General features: G+C 43.7%; 1 protein-coding gene across 2 annotated transcripts in view; it reads right to left on the bottom strand.

The window, feature by feature from the left end:
- The window catches only part of MYOT (myotilin), an 801437-nt gene that overhangs the window by 278589 nt on the left and 502281 nt on the right, over positions 1-20567 (bottom strand). For both annotated transcript variants that reach the window (XM_086931487.1, XM_086931486.1), the window contains exons 11-12: positions 18951-19095; positions 15178-15276 (exon numbers count right to left, since the gene is read on the bottom strand). In XM_086931487.1, coding sequence (XP_086787613.1) covers positions 15178-15276; positions 18951-19095 — 244 coding nt within the window. The remainder of the gene's footprint in view (positions 1-15177; positions 15277-18950; positions 19096-20567) is intronic.

Below are 20567 nucleotides of genomic sequence, written 5' to 3'. Positions count from 1 at the left end.
TTAAGAAGAGCGCAAGACAAAAATAGGGATAACCTCTTTACAACAAAATTGAAAGGTAGACCCAGTGCAAAGGAGATTGTGTGAGATATATTATGGATTTTATTGTGTCCAAGGATAATGTGAAAATGTATTAACCCCTTCGCTGCAGCGGCTATTCTGCCGCAGCGCTAAGGGGGCGGGGGGACCGTGCGGCGCTTCCATGCTGGTGACGGAACCGCTCCGTCACCAGCCGCGGTCGCGCTGTGCTCATGACGGCGCGGTTCCGTCATGGCCCTGCCCGCTCAAAGGAACGCTCAGCGCAGGTGCGGAATCCGCGCAGGCGTGCCGAGCGGGCCGTGACGGAACCGCTCCATCATCAGAACAGCGTGACCGCGGCTGATGACGGAGTGGTTCCGTCACCAGCAGGGGAGGGGTTAAAGGTTAATTGGCAAATATTGGGATCAAATGAACACTTGAAGGAAATTTTACCTAAACAACTAAAAATAACTTGTAGAAAAGTAGCTTCCTTCTGCGATTTGCTCAAACAGATTTACATGCCATACACCAAACTGAATACTGGTGGATGGCTTAACAAGAGGCAAAATGGTTTTTGGAAATGTTTCAGATGCAAAGCATGTGAACATGGTGTCAATAAATAATTTTATGAACTTGGAAATGGATAGAAGATGTTAACATATTGTATTGTATGTGAAACAGTCTATGTAGTTTACACGTTTGAGTGCGGTTGTGGTAAAAGGTATACTGGAAGTACAATGATAAATTGAAATTAAGGGTATTACCACATCTTCGTGCAATCAAGAATAACGATTTTTCCTATGCAGTAGCAAAACATGTCTTGGAGACACATAATGGCAACAATGAGGACTTAAGTTATAATGGCATCCAGCTTGTAACCAAAACACTGAGAGGGGGCGATCAGGAGTTAATGTTGCGAAGAACTGAGTTAAGGTTGATTATATTAATGGGCACAGGGACCCTCACCGGCTTAAATATGGATGCTGAACTCCATGTTAATTTATTTATTTATTTTTTAAATTTCTTTATTTTGTTCCTCCAAATCAACAGACCATGTATAAAAACAATCATACAACTCGTCCACCGCAGCCGAGGTGGTGAACGATTTAACAGTAATACATGCCAGCAATTAAGCCTAAGGTCGCATTGGTGGAGGATTCGCCGTCTTCACTGTTCTCTTCGTTTTTATAAGCTCCATCTTAACTCAACTGCTATTAAACTCCCCCCGCCTCCCTTCCAACGCCGACAAAACCCCCCCTCTCTGTCCCCCCTTCCCTCTCCAGGTCTGTACAACGGAAGGTATATGCATCTTATCATTCATGTTGTGTCTCCTTGTGTCTTTACCCTTCGACCTGGACCCGTCCCCCCTGTGGAAGGCTTCTCCTTTGATCTTTCTTGAGTGGGTTGTGGGGCCTGTTCCGCTATCTCGTGAATCATCACTCCCCACACCAATAGCACCTCGGGTAGTTTGTTATCTCTGCTGGTGTTAGGCATGTGCCCTTCCTCTACCAGAGCCCACTCTCGCAGATCTGCCCTCCATTTCACCAACTGTGGTGCCTGCTGGGTTAACCAATGGATCGCGATACCCCGCTTGGCTACAACAAGGCCCAGGACCAGGAACCGCCTACTTGTCTTACATTTAGGATCTCGAGGAATCAAGCCCTAGAGACAGGTGCGCGGGTCCAGGGCAATTGTCCACCCAGTTATCCTGGTCAGGTCCTCTAGGACCGCCATCTAGTACGTCTGGATCGTTGGGCATGTCCACACCATGTGTGGAAAACCAGCCTGGGCATTACGACATCTAGGGCAGTGTGGTTCCCTGGATCCATCGATGGCCTGAAGCCGCCTGGGTGAGAGGTAGGTCATGTGTTTATATTATACTGGATTTGTTTGAAGCGATTGCATACGGACATCTTCAGCACACTCTTGTGTACCTTTTCCCCTTACCGTTGTGTGATCTCTTGTGGACACACCCGCTGCCATTTTTCTTCTACTTTTAAGGGCCATTCTTTTTATTGTCCCTCAGCGCCCTGTAGAGGCAAGTAACAAATTTCCGCCCCCCGCAGCCATGGTGATCATAGTGACCAGAGTTAGGGTGTGCCCCGGAGCTTCTGGAAACGAGGGCCACAAGTGCTGCGCCGTTGCTGCTATTTTAGCATATTGCAAAAACTGCCCCGAGCCCAGCTCAAAGGTTGTCACCGCCTCCTGACAGGTGATGAATTTAATGTCTGGGTAGAGCTCAGACAGCATCAGGCAGCCCCCATCAAATTCATGTTTATTTATAACAACTATAAATAATTAGCTATGGATTTTACCTGGGACTTTACTCCGTTTTCATTATCTCATATTTACTTGGCTTCCATCAAAATGTTAACTTTGATATTTTTACCATAGGGATTCTCTTCCCAATCTCAAATTATCAGAGACGTTTGATCTTTCAGAACAGATCAGTATGGGTTTAGTGCACATACCATTCAGATATTTTGAGTTTAAAATAAATATGCAACACTTAGTATATTATGTGGCTGTTAGAACTGGGGGTCTCTAGTTGGCATTGATAAGTACCTTTGACCAAATAGGGAACCCTACTTCTAGTCAGGGTAGAGAGATACACACTGTAGATAACCCCTGCTCACCCCCTAGGTAGCTTGGCACGAGCAGACAGGCTTATCCCCAAGGCAATTAGCACACATAATAACTTCAGTATACACCACACACTGACACCACACAGGTAAGTATATCAAAAATATAACTTTATCTAGTTTTAGGCATTTCACCAAAGGTAATATAATTACACACAAATCGCTTAACTCTTCTTTATATTGGCACTTATCCCAGTCTCAGTCTTCAGTTTAGCAGAGCACTTGCAGGCAGATAGCTGTAATCGATACTGCTAGAAACAAGGACCTAAATGCCGTGTCTAGCGCTGTTCACGAAGCGCTTTCAGCGGGATTACACCCGGAGCCGGGGAGCTAAAATACCTGACAGGCGCGGGGACGGCAGGCCGGAGATACTCATATGGCTCCTTGGGTGTGTCACGATGTAGACGGGAAGACGGCAGGCCAGGGAAGGTTCTTACGGCTCCCTCAGCGTCTTTGCGGCGATGCTCTTGTGTAAGCCACTCAGCTTGCAACCTTCAGGCAAGCCTCCCGCAGTCCGCCAATGACAGTGCGGCGCCGCGGAAGAGCTTCTTGCTGCAGCCAATCCTTGCGCGGCGTTACTGAGGGGTTCACCGCTCTGAACCAATCAGGGCTTCTTCAGCGGCCCCGGCACGGGACGGCAAGATTCCCGGAATGATTTAGGTCCCGGGCAGTGGCGGTGTAAGCGGCATGGCGATTTCTGGATGGGCAAAGGCCGGCAGAGAGCTTGCGAAGCCACCAACTCTTTTTAGGGGTTAGGCCACGAGGGGAGGCACAAGGATCCTCCGATCTTATACACGGAGGTGCCGATGAGCACACCGGTCAGCTGGTACGGCCCGCAGTGGAAAAACGCATCAAGTAGTAAATGGAGCACGTTCTCCACAGCGTCTTGTAGTTTCTGGGGGAACCTTTTGACCCTGGGTTCAGGACAGGAGGCCTGCTCTTCTCAAGCCCTTGGAGATTCTTGTAGACACAGCACACAGCAAAGTCTTGAGGTCAAGCAGGCATGAGTCACAGCACACAGCAAAGTCCCCTTCTTCCCTCCATCAGTTGAGCAGCAAAACAGGTCAGCCCCAGAGCACACAGCAAGGGCAGTCTTCCTAGTTTATTCAGCTGTTCTTCTTCTGGCAGAGGTTCCTCTTGATTGTAGAATCTGAAAATCTGTTGTCAGGGGCCCTTCTCTTATACCCCTAAAAGTCTTTGAAGTCTTTGTGCAAGTGGGCCCTGAGCCCGGTCTAAACCAGTTCTGGGTGTTGCTGGAGTACTTTGTTTTCCTGGCTTCTTCCTTCTTTTCAGAGTGAGGGGCAGAGTCGTCAGCCACCCAGCAGGAGGTGGAGCCAGCATTGTGGCAGGCAGGCACAGCCCTATTCACTACCAGGTGCTATCTCCTCCCATCACTCTAGTTGCAGATGCAGTCATTCAACCACGGGCTGACTCAGACAACCTCCTGGGGGCTCCCCAGCCCCTGTCACCCTCAAACCAGACAGTCAATCCACAAGCAGGCCCAGGCACACAGAAAGAGAACAGCCACTTTCTAAAAGTACTGTTCTCAAACACAGAATTTAAAAACAACCTTTCCTAAAAAATGTGTTATTAAATTCTGAGTTCAGGGATATCAATCACTTATGTGCCATCTTGTTCCTGTGGGAAGATAGGCTGGTATCCATTGGGACCAGTCTCCCCCATGTTAGTCTATGGAGCAAGATAACCTTGCAGCAGTGAGCACACATAATGGCTGCTGTTCACTACCAGAGCATCTTACCTGCACTAGTACATGCTCTACCTTACCTATTCACTGCACCCTGCCCAGGGGGGTACCTTGAGCCTTCCATAGGGGTGACCAATGTGTACATAAAGGGTAGGGTTAGGCCCAGCCAGTGGGGACACTGGCCAGGAGGACATGGCAGTTCACTGACTGCACACAGGCACTGCGGTGGCAGGCCTGAGACACCATTTTACGGCTACTCATGTGGGTGGCACTATCAGTGCCCCAGGCCCACTAGTAGCATCTGTCATCACCAGCCCTGGCACACCCAGTGCACTTTACTAGGGACTTCGTGGTGATACAAATATGCCAATTAGGTACATCCAATCAATATGATAATTTCCATAGGGAGCACTTACACTCTGGCACTGATCAGCAGTGGCAGAGTGTCCAAAGCATCTAAACCAGCAAAAAAACGAAATCCAGCACATCATCAAAAATACAGGAGGCAGAGGCAAAAAAATAGGGGAAAACCACGCCAAGGGTGTCAGGTCTAACAGTGTCCTATAGTCTTAGATATGCACATGTCCTGGTCAGGTTTTATTCTGTATTTCTTGCATCTGTACTTTAAATCAGGTACATTTCTTCCATCTATGCAATACAAAATGCTAGCACACACACTAATGTAACTGTTAGTTGAAATGTGACCTTAATTTAAAATCAGGAACGTTATCCTTTGTTTGTGCAATATGGGATGTTAGCACACTTTCTTTATACTAAGTAATCAGGAGTGCTGTGGTTATGGCATTTTTAATTAGACACTTTATCCTGTAATGTTTGCATATGTACTTCAATTCATGCACTTTTTTCTTCCATCTCTGCAATAGAAAATGCTAACACTTAGGGCCATATGTATCAACACTTTTCCCCATAGACACAGAATGGGAAAAACCCTTTGATACATCTGGCCCTTACACTTTATTCCAACAGTTGGGTGAACTATGCCTTTAATTAAAAAGCATGTACCTTAACATTTATTTGTGCAGTATGAGATGTTATATTTGATACCTTGCGGTTATAGTCACCTCAACGCCATAAGTAAACTAGGACAGATTAGGGGAACAGTTACCCAACAGAATACAGTTCAAGATATGTGCTAGGAAAATAAATGCAAAGATGCATATTATGGGTTCGAAAGACACATCAATGTGTTAAGTTATTGGGGTACTATACTCTTTATTCAGTGAACCTTACGCACTAGCACATTAGATGGTGGATTATAATTCAGTGACTATACATAATAGTTGATGAAAGTTGTTCCTGCATAATTTAAAAACTTGCAAAAATGTACAAGTCACACAGGCTTGATCATTACCACCTCTTTATACAATGTTCTTCTTTGCTATGTTATAAATGATTTCGAGAGACGACCATAAGGGAAAATTAAATAAATAATTGTCACTCGTGGTCATCTCTTGATATCCCTCCCAGCCAGCCCCACCGCTCTAACCAGCAGTGGCTGCTCAGTTTATTTTCCCTGTCAGTTTTGTCTTGGAAGGGGGCAGGGTTTACGTTGACAAATGTCTTTGCTGCAGCCCTGCTGTTCAGACAGTGCCACAAAGAGACACAGAAGTACTGGTTCCAACTACCAGTATGTGAATTAATTTATTATTGGGATATGACACCCCATGCTCCCCCATTGAAGTGACCGAAGGAATTGGGCACTGGGAGAGCCTAGTTAGAAGGAAGGTAGAGTGTGGTTAGTAGAATGTTAGTTAGAATTCAGGGGATTATAAGAGAAGTTAGCATTTGTCATGTGTGACTACCAGCTTGTAAATATTAAAACTGATATTGGTACTTAAAGCATATTGACAGTATTGTCTCCAGAGAGTAGCTTACCATCACTAGGGTCCTGAAGAAAGCCGGATAGAGTTTCCATTTAGGCTGAAACATGTTGACCGTCCTGCACAGCGCCATAGTGTAGTTATAGATTCAGACTACTTGGCGTGGTTTTAACCTTAACACTTGGACAATCCTCATTAAACATATTTTTTGTCTAAGCAGTTAATTTTAATTATCACTTTCACTTGAGCAATGGACTTCATTAGCATCACCCTTTTGAGTAACATTCTGGCTAGAGTTTATTTTGATATCCACATCCGCACCGTCACTTGATGGTTTGGGCGGTGTTTGGATTGTTTACCAACTCCCACATGATGAGATCCCGCCAGAAGGGTGGGCTGATAGGAATGATGTAACTAATTTTTCTTTTGTATAATTCCTGTTGGTTCCTAGTTACTAGTACAGAAGCACACATAGTGAACCAGGGCATCTCTCTTTTGTATTTTTATATGACTATAGGAGGGAAGTGAGATGTCAGGTCGGTAAATATATTCCCTTTGACCCTCTTTAAAGTATTTTATTTGGGAGGTCACACTTACATTTGCAGAAATTCTGGGAAAGGGAGCTGTGTTATAGAGGTATTGGCTGCTTAATGGTGGTAATTCAGTGTAAGGCGTTTGTCGATGTTCAGACAGATCAGATGGGCAACAGTAATACATGAATTTACATAGAGGTTTTCCAGGGGGTGAAGAAGAGGGCAGCAGATTGCTTGGAAAGACTGTCTGGAATTGGTGGCAGAAAGGCAGGTGAGATAGAAGACGAGAAGGATATATGTGCTATGAAAAAAAGAGCTATGAAGCAGTGGTGCACTTTGTAGCTTATTTGCACAGGGATATGAAAGCGAGAATTCAAATTAGTACCAAAGGAGATGTATCAAATAATGTAGATGTTTATCGTGGAGTGAGGCAGGAGTGTGTATTAACCCCTCTTTTATTCATTTTATATATTAACTAGCTGCCCGTCCCGACGTTGTCCGGGTATAAAAAAGATTTACCTGAAGGACGGCAAACCGTACCGAACGCTACCCCACGGCTTTACAATGCAGCAGGCTTCTTAGAATGCACAAGCCCACACACAACAACACTGAAGGGCACGCACACCTCCCGACGTGCACGAACGCACGGGGTAGGTAGCGTTCGGTAAGGTTTGCCGTCCTTCCGGTAAATCTTTTTTATACCCGGACAACGTTTTCAGGCTGCATGCGTCTCTGAATGCACACGCCCACCTTTTTTATACCCTGACAACGTTCTCAGGCTGCATGCGTCTCTGAACGCACACGCCCACCCACACGCCCACCCTCGCAAAACGCACACGCCCACCTCAGAGATGGCGCTACTTCCAAGGGAATACTTTGTCAAAGAACGTACTTTGCCCTTCTAAAGTATATGTTGTGCTGGTATATAGCCTATGTCCATCTGCTTACCCTGACATTTCCAATGCTGTATTGGGTGTTTGGATTGGCGCTGTGGTTCCTGAGATTACCCGCCTCAAAGGTTTGGGTTCTCTCTCTTTATTATATTAGTATAGATAAGCTTCCCCCTTTTTAACTTCTGTTACTGGTTTTTCACTCCTTTCACGCCTATATGCGGACCACACAGTGCTGATGGCACAAACGCTCAAAGCCCTGCACCTTTTAGTGCACACTTTTGTGGATTTTATGGGCACTCTGGATTTTCAAACTAATTTTACTAAATCCTATATTATGGCATGAGGCCTAAGAGACATGAGTTAACAACTCTCTCTGTTGGTTCCAACAGCTTAAAGTGCTCTACCACTTTTTCATATCTGGGGGTTACTTTTGCCATAACTGGATCGTGGGTACCACATAGGACTTGGTGTAAGATGACACTGTCAAGGGCTATTGGGGCTATTGAGTCACTATTTAACTTACCGCAACCATCTGGAGGGGGAGCTTTTATCCCCATTTTGCAAATGTATAAAACACAGTGTATCCCGATTGCCACATACGGAGCTGGGGTGTGGGGTACCTCTAAAAGTGATGCTATTCAGTCTGGAGAAAACAGGTTTTGCAGAAAGGCCCTGGCCGTCCCTATATTGTCATCCCACTTAATTTGCCAAGAAGAACTGGGCATCACATACATAGATTACATTAGAGCATACCCCACCTTATTATGGCCAGCAATATGGAAATACAAAGGAGGACAGTTTGATAAGGGACATCATTATGGGCTGCCTTAAATGTGAAAGGGGCCTAACAATCCAATGGCTAGCTGGCATGGAACTCAGCTGTCATAGGATCGGCTTGCAACATGGTTTTTTCAGGTCCCAACTTAATAGTAATAGTAGTATAAAGAAAAAACAGTACAGTGAGACTTACATGATCTTGATCACACTGCAAGAATGAGAGTAGAGAGGGGGAACACTAGTGTGGCAGCCTATATGAATAAGGTTCCAGAAGACCCATCCACAAGATACCTTATTAGAGCCATGAGATGCTTGGAACGCAGTTTATTGTTCCATTTCAGGGCAGGCATACTTAAATATCAATATCTACTTTCCACTGGTCTTTCAAAAGAATCCTGACTCAAGTCCCTGTCCTCGTAATGGGAGATCTGGGCAGTCCATGCAGCACTTTACATTTAAAAAAAAAAACTTTTATATTAGGTACATGAAACATTCTTACTTTTGCTTATTAAAAGAAGTAACATTAGGGACTTTAGGGTAGATTTTAGCCTTTTGTTACAGCTCCCTGATGATGAGATAAGTTTTCATATTAGTGCATTTTTCAGAATGGCTGTCTAGGCTCATAGCTCCATGTATACAAGATAAGTGTGCACTATTGATTAGAATGTACTGTTTTGACTAATGCTTCTATGATCTGGATTGGATTTTATTTGTGTTTTTTTAGATGTTTTTATTATGTATTTACATGTCTTTATGCTATGCGCTGTGCTTTTATGGATACCTTGTGCATCCGAATAAAGTTATCGTAATTGACTGACTGATGAACAAAAAAGATTTGTAAATGGAGAATGAGTTGTTCACTAGAGGGAACTGTTTGCTTCTCTCAGAGACAATTAGCAAAGTTTAATAAAGATTATGTTGACAGATAATTAGGATAGACTAAAACTAAGCAGATGATTACATCGAATTATTGGTTCAAGTGTTTGAGAAGTCGAGACAACGATTAGGGAATGTGTGGACCAGGGGGCTCATTGGAACTATAGTGAGTGGCCCACATGCCCGCCCTATGGGGGACAGTTCACCATACTTATAGAGTGCTGCCTTTCTGGTGGGGATCTCTGTACCATAAGTGCAGCAGGTCGTAAGACGGATACACTGAAGGTAGAGTAGAGTACAAATCAGGAAACATTTTGTTTTGTCCCCAATTAGCATGTTTTTGTTTTGATAAAATTGAATCCCAAAGCAGGTTTTTGTTTGAGAAACACAATACATATAGTGGCCCTGGTGTGCTGGGATGCTTTTTGCAGTACGCCAGAGCTACTGTTCCTCTTCCATTCTTGATTGAGCCATGGTTGTGTGGCAGTCCAAGCAGAAAAATCCATGTGCAGTCCCAAAGCCAGGGTGGGGTAGCACCACTGAGACCCACCAGCCCTGTGGTGCCAGATCAAAAATATCAACTAGGAGAGCCAGATGAGGCTGCACTGTTGGAGACTCCGCATTTACACAACCTATAAATGGCACAGGGGAACCATGAGGTTAGCACATGGGGCATCTGCAATTTTTTTGTTGGCAGATGGTCTCCATCCGGCAACTTCTAATTGGCTGCCTACATCATGTTCAATAGTAATGCAAGAATAAGTGAGTTTGCCTTGGGAAAAGGTTTAGATATGTGGTGTGATTTGGAGGCTATTGTATAAGGATACTTGGAAATATGGAATGTGAGAAAGAGGGGTACTATCTTATAGCACTTGACTCTCTCAAGGTAGAGGCATCCAAGGCCTACTCAAGGGATGTGGTGTGGGCTGGTACCCAAGCCTCCAGGTACGTAACAAAGTACAAACAACAAATCATTGTCCAGTCAGTGCATTTACTTATAAAAAGGAAACATACTTTATCAGGCACACGCTACTTAATGCTCTGCATTAATTTACAAATATATCTATGATGGCAGATGGAAATACCTAAGGCGGCACTCTCCTAACAGTTCACAACCCCACTGAGTCCTGAACCATAAGTCCAATATACCCCTACATACAATACACACAACATAATGGGTTGTAGTTATCAAAAGAAAGGAATGCCTACTGGCTTTGTCAGGGTGTCACTTTTATAATAAAAGCTGAAATATATCAAGATAAACCAAAGGAACACCATTAAAACCACTAAGGATGATACCCTCTTTCAATGCCATTCATTAATACCAGTAATAATTCACTGCTTGCTCCTAGTGGTGTGTACCAGCCACCAGACGTGGTTTCGTCAGGGCTCCTGGCCTCCCTATTTGTTACTGCTCTCCCTCCTCAAACAGGGCCTGTCTCCTGTTAGGGTCCCTGGCACTTCTCTTGGACCCTGGGCACACTCCCTCTGGAAACCAAGGCAATGTGCCCTCCCTGTCTGTACCCTCCAGGTCTCACTGCCTCCTTTGGCCACTTGCAGAGCACATGCATCAGCGGACTTCAAGGCCTGGAGGCAACACTCCTGCAGGACCAGTTCGAAGTCCTGGGGGACTCTCCGTGGTCTCCTCAAGTAGGTCGATCCCTCTACTGTCCCTAGAGGGAGGGGGGCAGACGGCCATTGGCCCTGGAGAAAGACGTTCTAGTACCTGGGTGTCAAGTGAAAAGAGAAGTCCTTGAGGACATCATTGCAAAGGGGTTCGGTGTTTTTCATCCTCCAGCTGAGCATTCTGTTGGCATTGTTTCCCTTTGTCTCCCTGTGCAGGGGTTTTTAAGTGGGTGTGGAAAGTTCCAGAAGCTAGGCAACTCTGCCAAATCATAGGGTGACACATCATCACTCCCTCCCTGCCCCTCCTACACAGCCTTTTGGGAATTTCCAAGATGATGCTGTCAAGTGGTCTGTTGAAAGGCCTTCTCTGAGATGTAAGCTTAGCCCAAAGCTGCCTGATCCATTCCCTCTACAAATTCAAAGGGCAACACCTCCTGTAACTAGCTCAAGAGGTCTGGCTACCCTCCTTGCTGCAATGGGATAAGCTTTCCCTGGCAAAGTGCAGTGTAAAAAGTAATTAGCACATGCAGATTCGGTCTCCAGTCTTTTCTCTCCAGAAGCAGGGCTAATGGTCCTTTTGGGTGGGTGACTTTTGATCCTTCAGCTGGCCAGCAGAGTAATTAAATTGGCCCAGCAGAGTGACTCAAAGGCCCGAATCTAAATAGGAGCTGTGGCAAAAAAATCTTGTACTGATATGTGGAAATTGTTAGATCTGCATTTGGCATTCTGATTTTCTACAGGATCAGTGGGTCAAACTTGATACTAGACCTAACTATGGCAAAACTGTATTTTGGTGCGGATTTCGCCCATAGTGCATTATATATTAAAGCACTTTCTAAACCTCAGGGAAGCAGCAAAGATGCACATGCACACATTACTAATGCCCACTCCTATTATTAGACCTACACACCACTAATACATGAAAGGTCCCCTCTGCAACAAGCTGTGCGCAGATACCAGACTGAGTAAGACGTTAAAATCACATGCCCAGCCTGCACTTGTGTATACATGCATATACTCATGTGCAACCAGGCCAGAGCCTCTTACCCTAGATGCACAGGATAGGACCTTATCTGACAAGGCAGACACTGGCAGACACTGAGTGTTAGGATTGTCAATTCATTTCAACAGGGCTTATAGCAAATAAGATTGAGCTAGTGAGCCTTACTGACTGCAAAAGTAAATTAACCAGGTAGTCCCAAAGGTGAAAGGTTTGGGGGTATTAAATAGACTGAATACATTTTTTCACATGGGACGTCTGCTAAGGGCAGTTTCCAGACTTTGAATTTTCAAATTTTTGTTCAGATTCAGTGCACGCATTTAAAAAATATGCAGCAACTGCCATTGTAAAACGTGGTAGGTGTTCTTGAGATATTAGGCTTGTTTACAGTGTTTCACACATTAAATTCATTTTTTAAAAGAGCCTGACTTGATGAACTCTATTCAGACTGACAAGGTTTTAGCCACCATGGGCCCTATTATGTACAGGGCGCACTTTCCCTGATTGTGCTTGGCGCACCATGATACAGGTGCGCCGGGCATAAACAGGAAAAGTGCACCCTATTACATAGAATGTGCTGCTCCCAGGGCAGCCACTAACTCATGATTCCCGGGGAGAAGCACATTCAAATGAAATACAGAACAGCTTTGAAGCAGCCACTCCTTAATTTACTGTGAAGGCAACATTTCCCCCTTAAGAGGGCTGCTATCAGGGGACACACCAACAGTGTGCCACCTTTTAGGTAGCCTCCTGTCAGTGAGCCTCTGAGAGCTTCTTTGCCTCTGAACCTATATCTGTAATACAGCTGCCGGCGCAGAGGCAAAGGGATTCACTCATTTGCATGGAGTCACGCCCCCATGCAAATGAGGGTACACCCTCTTGAGAAAGCGGGTGACAAGAGACTGCGGCCCCTTCTGTAATACCAAGTGCCCCATGGGCACGCAAAGTGGGTGCAAACGTCCGTTGCGCCCCTGGGGCACTTTGTGTAACGCTGGCCCTAACTAATTCTTTACACTCACTCCACTGTTCCACGAATGAAGGAGAGCAATTGGTGGTCCATTTCCAACAGCATAAAAGCAACTCCTAATCCCATGAAGAAAGTACAAAAAAGAGCACAGTAACAGATTTTTTTTCCATGAATCTTTTATTATCATTATCATACACACTGCAACAGAGATGTATATGGCAACTATGTTGGTAATTGTATTTCCATGCAAGTTCATAGACGTTTGCAGGTTCTATGTATGTTCCGCATACAGCAATAACACTCCCCAGCACACGTCAAAGATTGTGAGAACAGTTCAACAGTGCATGAAATAAGAACAATTTATACAGAAGAATTCAGATTCTTTCAGTCTTCTTTTCTCCTTTTATTCTGTAGATCTTCAAACAGCAAACAGCCAACAGCCGACTTATGTTTCGTCGCATACATGGTAATTGGTCTCTCAACTTTTTCAAGGCTAAGTCTTCTTAGTCGAATGTTGTTGAGTACGCAACAACTCCAGTTGCGTACTTGACAACATGCGACTGACTGCATCCACAGGATAGAGACACTGATATACGCTTACAATACCAGAAAATATCAGGATTGCTGGATACATAGGAACTGTATGTAAAGGACGCCGCAATATACGGGCACCCTTTGTGGGTTGGAATTATCACCACAGAAATAAAATTCTTAACTGAGAAGACAGCCTTGAAAAAGTTGCGGGACAAATTCCCATGTATGCAACGAAACACGTGTCGGCTATTGGCTGTTTGCTGTTAGAAGATCTACATAATAAAAGGAGAAAAGAAAACAGAGAGAATGTGAATTCTTTTGTATGAATTGTGCCTATTTCATGCACTGTTGAACTAATCTCACAAATCGTCAACGTGTGCTGGGGAGTGTTATTGCATTCTGTAGGCTTAGGCCAAAAAATTTGGGGAGGCTTGTGGTTCTCCTCACCTTGCAGCACCGTCATCAAAAATAGGCAACTTCGGAAGAATTTTTGTGGCTTTCTCCTGAGTGGCGCCAGTGAAAGTAGATAACATACCACTTTTTGGCCTTTTCTTATGTTCCACATACACATGGACTGGAGTACCATAGCCTGACTTTGATGGGTGGTCGGGACCCCGGCTAACATTCCATAAGTTTACTCCCAATTACTGCACCCAGCTAGAGGAGGAGACATGCTGTACAAAGTGTCTGAGTGTCTCAGGGACTTTTCTTAACTCTTCTTATAGTCACTCCCAGACAAGGGGACCCAAATGCAGACCACAGCCTGCATGACTTCCACTTTATTTCTTCCTGTGAGGTGCGTTGAAGGGCTAAGGATTTGTGATTGGTACTGGGATCATTCCACATTACAACCTACGCAACTTCTCATTTGCATGGGGTGTTACCAAATAGAGGAGAACAACTTTCCTGTTTCAATGTGCCAGAATAAATTGTCCACTGGTGCCTTGTGTATAGCAGAATGGATTTCAGGTTGAACTAAAAGTGGTAGACATCAACAATTTTGCCAAATTGTTACCTCTTGTGCATCCATTGCTATTTTTTAGGGCTCGCCTAGAAACCGCTGTATGATGAGTGCTCATGTCGTCACACACACCACACACCCACCCAACACAAGACACACAACATCCCCTTTAAATTATTGGCTATTGTCATTCAGATAGCTTGTGGCACTGCACAACAGGGCTGACCATCAAGGTGGATATTATGCCAGAGTAAATCACAGAATTGAACTCTTTTCAACAGTAATTCACACACATTGGCAAAGCGCTATTGGGCCGCTTACTTTGTTTTTAAGCACAATTATATGCTTTTGTAAAAATGTTCATGTTACTCTTCCAACATGGCCATCAGCAACTGTACAGTAAAAAATGACCGATAGCTCGTCATTACGCAAACGAGTAATGCATATCTCATATGCATAATCTCATATGCATAATCTCATATGCATAATATGCATAATGCATAATCTCATATGCGCATAGTTTACCAGATTGCTGCTGTGTGTGCACACACGCATTAATGCATGTGCGCCGAAACACTAGTGCTAATGCAAATAAGCGTTGGCAAAGCTAGTATGCTGCCACTCTCCTTGTATATGAGCAAGCTGTTGAATGCTTGTTTGTAATATACAGTGACAATTTGACTACTAACGTGTAAAAATTCCATATTCTGATCTCTAGTTTGTGAAATAATTCTCTTTCCCTCCATATAACAAAGCAGTCTAATGTTTGTAAAAAATAACAATTGGTATAAGAACACAAAATTGTACCTCGGAGTCCTGCACACCATCCGCATCTATTTCAAACACTGACGCCGCATTTTCACGTCCCAGTAATCTGCGAGCCATTTTTTCTTCATACGTTAATCGCTAGGTATAAATAAAGTGGGGGCATATTTTAGACAAATAATAAATGCATAGTAACACTCCATTCTCGTATAAGAATAGATTTCAGCTTCACTCTTATGGAAAAGAAGATCCTAACAGCGACACAACTGACATGATTGTCCCAAAAAGGGAAAAAAGACTGGAATGGTAAAACCCTTTCCCTGACAATTATGAACACATGCCAGAAAGCCACTTGTGTAAGAACTATGCAGTGACAGGGCGCCTTCACTTTCATGAGGATCTTTGTTTAGCTCTCAGGTTGGCTATGCACGACTGCAGGGCATTTCCTCTAAGCTTGCAGGCTTTGTTAGTATTTTCTTCCTCCACTTGCTAGAATGTGGCAGCTGTTTTGACTTATCTTTGACCTTCTCCTGTCATTTACTAATAAAGCAACCCAATACGAACCACAATTACTTTCAGTAGTCTAGCTACAGCAATGAAGTAGTTGGCTATATATAGCGCTCCCTAACATTTTCCTACCATCCTGGCCCTGTATTACGTTTCTACAACATGCAGTATATGCTGCATGACGGCTTGGATGAAGTTACCAGATTGTTTTCATAATATCACGTCAGAAAGTAAAGAGAACCAACTACGGAACACTAATATCGCTACATTGCTTTTTCGTTTGTGAATTTTGACAGTGTGCGTTAGATGACAAATGGATGGCATAATGAATGCCTTTGAGTTATTCAAAGGGTTGCTTTTGCTATTTTAGCTCAATCGCTGCTTTGAAATAGTTGTGTGTGCAGTTTTTGACAGATGAAACCAGTGTTGTGATAGTAAGGTCAATAGCTGCTTGTTTGAGGAGCTTATGTCATGAAATGACAGACACCAAATGACTGTCTTACTAGGTTGTATGTGATTTAATAAAAAAACACAATTTCAAGGAATACCATTTCTGAGAAACCGTTTCACCTAAACTTTTTTATGGAAATTTGTAGGATGAATGGCATTGACCAATTTATAGCATGTCTTTTTTTTATTGCCTAAACACACGGCCCTGATCCCTAAAAGCACATAAACACTCTTCAATACAATCCATCCCAGACCCCTAAAACTCCTCCTCACTCCTAAACTCCACCGATCCCGGATCCCTAAATGCCTTCTATACCCCTAAACTCTACCCATCTCTGAACCTTCAAAACCCCTCACCACCAATCCCTGAACCCTAAAAACCCCTTTCTATGCCAGAAATTCACACACCCCTGACCCCTAAAAATCCTGCATCACCCCTAAACATCACTCATCCTTGAACCTAAAAATCCTCACTATCCCTGAACTCCAACCCATTTTAAAGTAATTTTGGATTTTTCCTTAAAATTGTCTTTCCTTAAAACTGTTTGAATTGGTTTCCTCCAATGTGGTTTCTCAGTTTTCGCATTCTGTTAATTCACATACATAAGGCTTCCTGACCTATGTAGCACATGATCGCCACAAAGTGCTGTTGCTAGAACATCATGATCTAACAGCACAGTTGTGAGTTTAGGTCTTCAAGAGGAAACTCATAACCTTTCCTCGCAACAGGAATTGGACACTGTATACAACACTTTGGTGTAAAATGCATATATATTTTTACTCTCGAAAGTGATTTGAGAAACAAATTGTTTGCAGGCACTGAAACACCGACTGAACAGGTTTTACAATTTCTACTAACAAGATTACTAGTAGATACAATCAATAACATAATACCAACTTAATAGCAGGACCTGATGGAAGAGCAGCAGTAAAATCATGTGGAAAGATGGCTAAGACACAGATAATGGGTCAGAACCTAGCACTGCACTATAATCCACCCAAAACTTAAAATCAAGCAATTACATGTTAAATCCCCCCCCCCCCCGAATCCAATTAGGATAAACCCATTGAGGGTCAAAGGCCTGTGTACAGAGCACCAAACTGAAATCCTAAGTAAAAGTTTGTATTCAAGAAGGATGGGTTAATCACAAAGTTCTGAGGTGTCTGAAGTGTCTGAGGCACATGTTTGACGAATGGTACTCCCCTGCCCACTTAAGAAGTGTGAACCCTTATCCAAAAGACTCTTCAGAACCATAGGATGAATCTCAGCCATGCACCTTCAATTGATTAGACCGACGAACATTCAACCTGAAGTATTCACTCCTGCAACCTGCTAGGGCAGGTTGGTCCCCAGAGTGGTCGGAAGGGGCTGCACAGTGACACAGTAGCACTATAAATATAATTAACAAATTAATTAATTTATACATGTGTTGCACTAGTACGTAGGGGAGACTTTGCTAGTTGTGGGTGTAATATATCAAATCACTGTTTAAACCCATGCAAGATGGACAGCAGGGCCATCAGAGACATAAGATGGCTGCAATTCTTTAGAGCTCCTGATAAGTGCCATCATTCTCTGCACACTGGCCAGCTTGGCGTGCCTAAAGACCTCTGGAATGACTCAACAACTGTTTGCCCTTGTTAGAGCAGCAATCTAGGAATCAGCAGAGTGGGGATGATACAGTAGTCACCTTCTCTGGACTCTCGTTAGAGATCTGAGGTAAGTCAGCATCAGTGTTGGTGATCCCCATATCACCAAATCCTACAGTGAGAGGCATGAGAGGTCGGGAAAGCCTCTGCATACCAGAAAGTGCTAAAAGGTGAGCAGTAGCAGAAGAAAACTCAATTCCAAGGTCAAGTTTTGGAAGGTCAGATGAAGGAGACTGGTGCCACCTTGCAAGAAATGAGCACCTTCAGGTCCTGTATAATTGAGATCATTGCCATACTTAAGGCAAACATAGAGTTGCTTGATAACTTGCAGGGATTGTGGCAAATAAGAGGGCCTGAATCACAGAGGTGTTTTGGCTAAAAGGGTATGTGTATGGCTGAAAACAACTCAATTTACACCTGCCAGGCATTCACCAAAGGATGCATGGTAGATGTAAATGGATTTACCACTGAGGATTCTTTGCCGTGAGTGTAGAAAAAAGCAGTAGTAAAACATATGCAAATGGTGGAAAGTGTTAATTCCCAAACACCGATCTGACCCGTTCACAATGTGGAAATGGTTGAATATTTACTCCGGTCATATGCTGGAGTAACTGCCATTTCAGTGTGGTAGAGGGAATGGTTGACCATCCTATTTGGTAGTGGTGTAGGGCAATGGCTTTCTCTATGTGTAAACATTTTCCCGGCAGAGAGAATAAAAGGGAAAAAAGGGCACATTTTCGCAGTGGGCTCCGTTCCCCCTGTGATCAGAAAAGTTCGCTCTTTTGCATCATGGTGACTGCAGTCACAACTGAGGGGAGCGCAAATTGTGGACTGTATACACCATGATAAAAAGGAGCAAACTTTTCTGGTATCTGATGCAATGTCCGGCCTTACTCCTTTCCCTGCCCAAACAAATTTTCATGACCTCCTCTACCATTTATCACACGTTCCTAATGTTCCTTTCTGTAAAAATTGCATTCAACAAACATAGCTGTCTTAACTTTAAAGCTAAATCCTGGTCAGTCAGGCTGTACTAAAGTACATCTCTATCCTATTGAGTGTGCCTCTTGTATGACCTCATCATGCTGCTAACTTGAAGCATTCTGTATTTTTTTGGCCACTTCAATAAACAGGGCAATGGTGATAAGCTCTATTCGGACACACACACATATTAGGAATACAGCTTCCCTTTATAAAAAAAATCATACCTGATTTCCATTCTGTAATAAATTGTCTTTGCACCGCAACTTTCTTTCGAGGTCTTGAATCAGAGCATTTTTAGTTCCTTGAATCTGATGGTCAGAGGTGGGTGGTGGCTGCCTCTGCACGTTCTTGTATGATGGTTCTAAGTAACTGGTTAAAGAAGAAAAATACTTTAGAACAGTCTGATCTATTGCTTGATGCATTTACTGCATAGAATGTGGGTGAAATGTCTGAAATGTATATTTTAGGAGAAAATAACCAGTATCAGTAAATGTCTGGCTTTCTTTGAATTCACACAGAAATCTAGGAGTACTTGAAGAAAGCAGCAATTTGCCCAGGTCCTCATTAATATTCACAAGAAAACATATATACATTCACAAGTGTACCAAATGCACATTTACACAGTATTAGAACTGATATCTTTGGCGTGGTATTCCCCCACACCTTTCACCTTCACCCTTTCTATTTTGCTGGACTGGTGTTTGTTGGCATTAGAACTATGGGCACTTTACCACTACTAACCAATGCTGAAGTGCTTGTGCTCTCTCCTTCAAAAATGGTAAATTTGGACTACACCTAATCGGCACATTTAATTGATTTGGAAGTCTCTAATAAATGGTACTATGGGTAGCCAGGGCCTGTAAAGTAAATTAAATACTTCTAGTGAGAAGCAGCATTTACTGTGTCGTCCACTAAATCAGCATTTTAAAACAAGCCTCAGGCCTGCCTTCGCAGCCTGAAGTGGTTTTAACTGCCCTATCCACCTCGCAAAATAAACCTTTTACCAGGCCTAAACCTTTTTTTTAGCACTTGTAAGTCACCCCTAAGGTGAGACAGGGTGCATGGTATTTAAAAGGTAGGTCATGCGTATTTAAGTTTAACATCTCCTTTGGTGAAAAAATCCTAATGTCGTTTTTCACTACTTTAAGGCCTATCTTTTCCATTTGCTAACACTGGGCTACCTTATTTCATTTAATAAGTGCTAACTTTAGACTGGGAGCAGATGGAGGTATGCTGTTTAGACTCATATTGAATTAGGTGTAAAGCCTCAATTCTGAAAGTGCCACTTGCAGAAAGTTGGCATTTTCTCGCCCTAGCGATTTGTGCCTTCTACCAGCATGCTGGATACATGACTGTATATGGTTCTGCTGTTGGGGTTTTGTGTATTTCTCCCAGAAAGTGACACAAAGGGGACTAGGAGTGGGCAGGTTGGGACATCTAGCAAGGATGGATGGGATGGAGCTATTCCCTGATCCACTTACACTTCAAAGGGATTGTCACCAGAACACACAGAAGATGCTGAAACCAGCCTACTGTCCCCCCTGATATTTTGGATTCTTGATAGGGGAAGGAAAGAACTTCCAAGAACCAGATATGGGGATAGGACAGGGTGTTCCCCACACATACAAAAGCTTGCACCAGGGATAAAAATTGGAGCTCCTGAGACACTCTTCAGAGCACTCATGGATCTGAGGACATTAAACATGAAGGACTTCCCTGCCAACATGTTCTGCCTCTGCTGCTTGGTGATTGCCTTGCTCTCTGGGAAAGAAGACTGGGCCTGCTCCCTTCTTCCCAGTCTATCCTGAGTGACTTAAAGGGAAAGTTGGCTGATCTCCAGC

Source organism: Lissotriton vulgaris, chromosome 7 (assembly GCF_964263255.1).
Source record: "Lissotriton vulgaris chromosome 7, aLisVul1.2, whole genome shotgun sequence".
Taxonomy (NCBI): Eukaryota; Metazoa; Chordata; class Amphibia; order Caudata; family Salamandridae; genus Lissotriton; species Lissotriton vulgaris.
Note: the sequence above shows the minus strand (reverse complement) of the source record. Positions and strands in the feature narration are given on the sequence as shown.